At 36.4% G+C, this 6,354-nt stretch overlaps 1 protein-coding gene across 1 annotated transcript; it reads left to right on the forward strand.

Moving 5' to 3' along the window:
- The first annotated feature begins 767 nt into the window (after positions 1-767).
- Positions 768-2,619, forward strand: LOC109798800 (E3 ubiquitin-protein ligase RDUF2). Its single transcript, XM_020359198.3, has one exon. The coding sequence runs from the start codon at positions 816-818 to the stop codon at positions 1,881-1,883; it is 1,068 nt and encodes a 355-aa protein (XP_020214787.1). The 5' UTR covers positions 768-815; the 3' UTR covers positions 1,884-2,619.
- The last annotated feature ends 3,735 nt before the right edge of the window (positions 2,620-6,354 follow it).

Genomic DNA, 6,354 nt, shown 5'->3' on the forward strand with positions numbered 1-6,354 from the left:
TTTGTTTTCAAAAGATATATTTTTCTATATAATTAAGGCATAAATTGACTAAAAGTTTTTACATATTAAAAACAACATTAAATTTACGTTTTTAAGTAATAGTTTTGATTGTAGTAGTTGAATAATTTATGGTATGATAAATTAATAAAATAATAAATAATATCTAATAATATTAGATTTGATATATTTTTTTAATAATTTAAGATTGGTAAGACTTGAATTTTTTCTTAAAATACTCGTTCATATCTATTATTATTGAATCTGGTACATGAATCAATAATGAATGACTCTTTTAGAATAAATTTAAATAATTTTAATATCATTTTAAAAAATAATTTAAATTTAAAATTTAATTTAATAGTATAAAATCGATGAGACTTAAATATTTTTCATTACGATATAAAATAAATATAATATTTATTAGTATAGATGATTTTATTTGAATAGAATAAAACAATTATACACCATAAAATTGATGTTTTAATTATTTAATATAGCTGTATGTTTAAAATGGAGAGTACTATTAAAGTAGATAGAAATAAGTATTGTTAAAAAGTAGGAAAAAGTATTTATGGAAAAGTGGTGTTATTTTGTTGACAGCTAGAAAAGTGGTGTTAGGAAGAGGTGAGTTCGATTTACACAGTAAGAAGAATAAAAAAAAGAAAAAAGAAAAGAAAAGAAGTGAGAAGTTGCGATGTATGTTCGAGTAGGTCTTAACGCGTGGGCAAACACGCAAACGTTACTCATATTGCTTTTAAATTCAGGCTCTACCCTTCAACCCATCGCACACTCTCTATTCGGTCAAAACCAAAAACATGAATTCGGAAACGCAACACGGAACGGCGTCGTACTGGTGCTACAGCTGCACCCGCTTCGTCCACCTCTCCGCGCACCCCACCGTCGCCTGCCCCCACTGCCAGACAGGCTTCGTCGAAGAGATCCGACCACCCGCCGACGCCTCCCCGCGCCACCGCCTCAGCCCTTTCCCCGACCACGACCCGCTTTCTCTCCGCCGTCAGGGCTTCCGCCGCCGCCGCCGAGACGCCGCCAACCGCTCCCCCTTCAACCCTGTCATCGTCCTCCGCGGCCCCGCCGACGACGCCGACCAGGATGCCGCCGCCGCCTCCTCCTTCGAGCTGTTTTACGACGACGGCGACGGCTCCGGCCTCCGCCCCCTCCCGCCCACCATGTCGGAGTTCCTCCTCGGCTCCGGCTTCGACCGCCTCCTGGAGCAGTTCGCGCAGATCGAGATGAACGGCTTCGGCCGCCCGGAGAATCCGCCGGCGTCGAAGGCGGCGATCGAGTCCATGCCGACGGTCGAGATCGGAGAGGCGCTGGTCCAAACCGACGCGCACTGCGCCGTGTGCAAGGAGGCGTTTGAGCTTCACGCGGAGGCGCGTGAGTTACCGTGCAAGCACATCTACCACTCCGATTGCATTCTCCCGTGGCTCTCCATGCGCAACTCGTGCCCCGTGTGCCGCCACGAGCTTCCCTCCGATTTGGAAACTAGGGTTCCGAGCCAGATCGACGAGGAGGCCATAGGGTTAACGATTTGGAGGCTCCCCGGCGGGGGATTCGCCGTGGGGAGATTCTCCGGCGGTCGTAGGGGCGGCGATAATCACTTCCCGGTGGTGTACACGGAGATGGACGGCGGGATGAACGCGAACGGTGCTCCGAGGAGAATTTCTCGGTCGGTGAGAAGCAATAGGGTTAGGGAGAGTCGAGGGTTTGGTAGGGTTATTCGCAATTTCTTTTCATTCTTTGGAAGAATCGGTTCTAGGAACTCTTCTGAACATGGGTCCGTGAGTAGAAGCCGTAGCCAAGTGAGTTCATTGTTCAATAGAAGCTCGCGGAGCCATAGCAGGACTTGGGTCTTGGATTGATGATAGGTGATGCCAATTTTGCTAAAAATACTCTTTTTTTTAGATTCATTTCATACTGTAAATAGCATGTAACTAGCAAATATAGAAGCAATTGTAGTTTTCAGTTTCCCCTCTCTGTCGGAGAGTATTATATGGATTGATTCAACATCAATAGAAGCTGTGTTTTGCTTGTTCGGAAATGGTGGCTCAAGGAATGAAGAGTGCTATTTTTTCGGTGTGGAATTGAATCAAACATGTGTTGTGCGCTTTTACCAGTTGGCAATCACTAACTGTAGCAGTGGACTGGGACAAGAATGATGCTTTGTTTCCCGTGAACTGAATTATTTGATTTGTTTATAATATCATGTTATATTCTTTCAAGACTGTGTTTTCTGAGATGCCTCTTTCAACTTGCGGCACCATGATGTTTTGACCAATATGCTGATGAAGTGATGATGATAAGTCACTTTTTCTGTGGTGTGATCCTTTTAAGTTGATTGGGGATGGGAAGAGGATGCTGCATAGGAAATGCAATTTGAATGAACAGCTGCTAAATTGTTGTTGTAGTTTGGTAATCATAATTCATCTGAAAAAAATGTCTCAATTTTGAAATGTTTTGTGCCCTTGTGCTGCAGGACTTTTGTTCTATTATTGAGCTACTTGTTGATTGCATGATGAATTCCTAAGTTTCATGAATCCCTCTTTTCACCTTTTGTTCTAGCAACTTGATTAAAAGATTAAAGGCAATTTTTTATTCTCTCCTTGTCTGTTGTTTCTCTTTTGGTTCTGATGGTTGTGCTTAATTCCTGTTATTCCAATAATAATTCTCCTGGGAGGTGCCGTGGATTCCATAAAGGTTCCCTTTATTTGATTTATGTGCTTTGTTTTTCAAATAGTCGTGGCAACCACATGTCTACTAGCTACTGTTTAATAGTGCTCTTCCAACCATCATTTTGTCTTTCTAGCACTTCAAATTGGGCATGCGATTCTGAATTTTGGCAGGTGTGGTTTAAATTTGAAGTTTTCACTGCCGGTTAGTTTGCTATGTTTTGGGCTTAGCGCAGTTGGCTATCTTTGACCTTGAAAGCAATTTTGTTTTCATTTATCAAGTCATGGTTCTTCTCAAATCCGTTTGTTTGTAAATTAGAGGTGTAAGAATTGTTTTATCTAAATTTTATACGATTGCCAGAATCTTTGAAACGAATTAAAATGACAATGTTAGGGAATTAGGCCAAGGTATGATATCAAATAAAACCTATTACCTACTTCTCTCGATAACCTAATGTCCGTGATTGTGTCCAGTGTTTTCTTTTGGTACATCAGTTTACTGTTGCGTAATCGTCTAACGTCTTGCTAGTTCACCTTTTTTTATTTATTTATTATTATCAATGTCTGGCTAGTTCACTTTAAAATTAAATTTTGTAATGATCCTTTCAATAATAATTATTTTGAAGGAGAATGTTTGTAAGAGATATTGTATTTTTATCGACAACGTTGTTATTAGGATTTAGGAGTGAATTTAGGATTTTTTTTTTTTAAAATTTCTCATTTGTCTTTTGAAATTGATTTTAATACTTTTAAAAGGAGTCATTAATAATTAAAATAATATTGTACTACAATACAAAATATTTGTTATAAATTAATAATATATTATATATGTTTAAAATATTTATTTATTATAAATACTTGATTATAATATAATTTGTTTTGAGCGCCTATAAATATTTTTTTTGTCATTGTATTTTTTTAAGGTTATATGTTTTGTTTTTACATTTTAGTTTTTTTTTCCTCTCTAGTTTTTGTCACATTTTAGCTACGTTTGTCTTTTTTTGTTTATCTGTAATAATTGGTCTCCACTGTTAGATGTTAAAGGTGCCACGTCAAATTATGCCACGTGTAACTAAGTCAATAATGTGTCATGTAATGTAATTTGTTGAGGTGGACAGAGTAAATCAAAATAATCCTAATAGATTGTGACCTTTGAAAACAAATTACGTTTCCACTTTGAGGGCCTACTACTATTAAAGTGGGGGTAAAATTAAGTATTAAAACAAGTTTATTTTGAAATATATAATTGAATTTGAACTTTTTTTTTATGTTATCAAGAAATTGCTAAATTGAATGATGATTTCTAGTGTAACTTGATTTCATGTGGCAAGTTATGTGGACACACATTCCATTATTAAAAAAAATAAAAGTCTAGCAAGTGTATGTTATTAATTCACATGGCAACTCCTAAGAAGATTAAAAAAATTAAATACATAAATAAATAAAAATTCAAAATAATTTTATAAACCTATGTCTTATTTAATTAAATTTCACTTAATTATTTTTCTTATCAAATGATTAAATCACATTTAATTAATCAACTTTTGATTAAATTAAATCATATTTTATTTAATTTAATGCTAAGAATATTTTTTATTTTTTATTTGTTCGTCCCTTAAGTATTCACCGCTAATAACAGTAACTAATCTCCTCGCTACGTTGGAGGCATTCGAAGGGTGGGATACAAAAACTTGTTGAGATTTCCGTTGAAGTACTTTTGTTATAATTGAAATTTCGTTTAATTCTATCAACGGTCTCAAACACGGCAAGTATACCGGCCGTTCAAGTAGTAAAAATATCGTATCCACAGGGATTAGAAGGTAAAATAAGCATTTATTGACTATTCGTGACTAAAAAATAATTCCAATTTCATAATTTGTCATGTGAATTCAAGGTTAAGACTATTGGAATGAAAGCTGTAAATAAATATTGGTTTGTGAGTGGAAAGGGTAGAAATGATTTTATGGTTTTGTGAGATTGTGGGGTCAGATTTTACCAAACATCAAACTAATGAATCCTTAATCTCTTGTTAAATTCATTGCTTAGTCAACCCAATAGTTTACTCAAACCTAATCCCTTAGAGCAAGAGCCTAGATGTGGATACTGAATATCAATCCCTTGAGTACCCAATATCTACACCCGCATTACGGGCTAGGGTTTAAGACTACTAATGGGCTAAGCTCCATTCCTAGATACATTTCCCACTAGGCATTTGTTTCAGAGCTAGTTTCAAGGGTTATTTTCCAATACCCAATGGAACCTATATCATGCAATGAGATTAAATCCAAAGCAAGCATTAAGAATAGAAACATAAACAACAATGAATGAAACAACATGTATATATATCATAAAAACCGTAAGGATTACAATAGAATTCGTTGGTTACATCTAACCCCACAAAAATGGGTGAAACCACTCAACAAAGAGGGTAAATATAAAATAGAGATGAAGGGAGAAATGAAGAACCGAAGGAAAGACCCACACACGAACGGCTCCAAGCTCCGGGAATCCCTTCCACAGCTCCCAAAACGCGCCCAATGTGTAGATGAGGGAGAAACCCTCGAAAATGGCTTCAAATACGAGCCTGGGAGGTCAGATTAGGGTTTCGCGCCCGGCGCCTAAGTCTTCGCGCCCGGCTCAGAGTCTTCTGAGCACTTTCTGCCTCGTTATAAGCCCGACGCAATTACTTTTACGCCCGGCGCAGTGTCTTCCAGAGGCTTTCAAGCATTCTCTGCCTTAGATCAAGCCCGGCGCAATTCTCTATTAGGCCCGGCGCAATTCGTTCCAGAGAGTATTAAGGTACTCTCTGCCTCGATCACGCCCGGCGTGGTGGAGTCTCGCGCCCGGCGCGTGTATGACTTCTAGAAGCCCACTGCTCTGTTCTTCTCAAGCCCGGCGCGGAGTCATCTTGCGCCCGGCGCAGCCACTCTGCTCTGCTCCTTGGCTCCTTATGTTTCCAATCCAAAAGATCTTCAATCCTCTAATCTCTAGCTCAATACCTGCACAAAAAAATGAGGTGTATTAAGGTATTGTTAGCTAAAATGGGTTAGCTATATCTGCACAAAAGATAAGTCAAAAAGGGGACAATTATCTTGCAATGGTGCTAAGAATGAGTAGAGTTGTACAATAATTCTCATTCAAAAAGATGTATAATTGAGACTTAACACTGGTCCCAAGATTTAACGCAGCTGCATACACAAGGTAGGATTCGAACCTCTGACCTTGCTTAAACATGGGAAATATTTACTTCATGCATGTAATCGTGTAGGTTTTCAATAAAACTACAATAATATTAAGTATTATGTCAACTAATATTTTAGCTTTAATGCAAAGACATGGTTATTATAGATAATATAATTAAAATTTATAATATATTATATAAAAAATATTATATGTATAAATATTTTTAAACATATAAATTATATTTTAGATTTATGATAAATAATTTATATTGTATTAAAAAAATATATTGTTATTTATTAATAATTTATTTTAAAATATTAATATTTAATTCATAAATAATTATGATAAATAAAAATCAAATTAGATAAGAAGTTAAAAAAATTCTTACAAACCCTATAATTGAAGAAAAGTTCATAAAAATATTATCGAGTAAGATAAATATTTATGTTTAATATATAAAGATTGATATTAAATATCCCTT

Source organism: Cajanus cajan, chromosome 8 (genome assembly GCF_000230855.2).
Source record: "Cajanus cajan strain Asha chromosome 8, NIPB_CcT2T_4, whole genome shotgun sequence".
Lineage (NCBI taxonomy): Eukaryota > Viridiplantae > Streptophyta > Magnoliopsida > Fabales > Fabaceae > Cajanus > Cajanus cajan.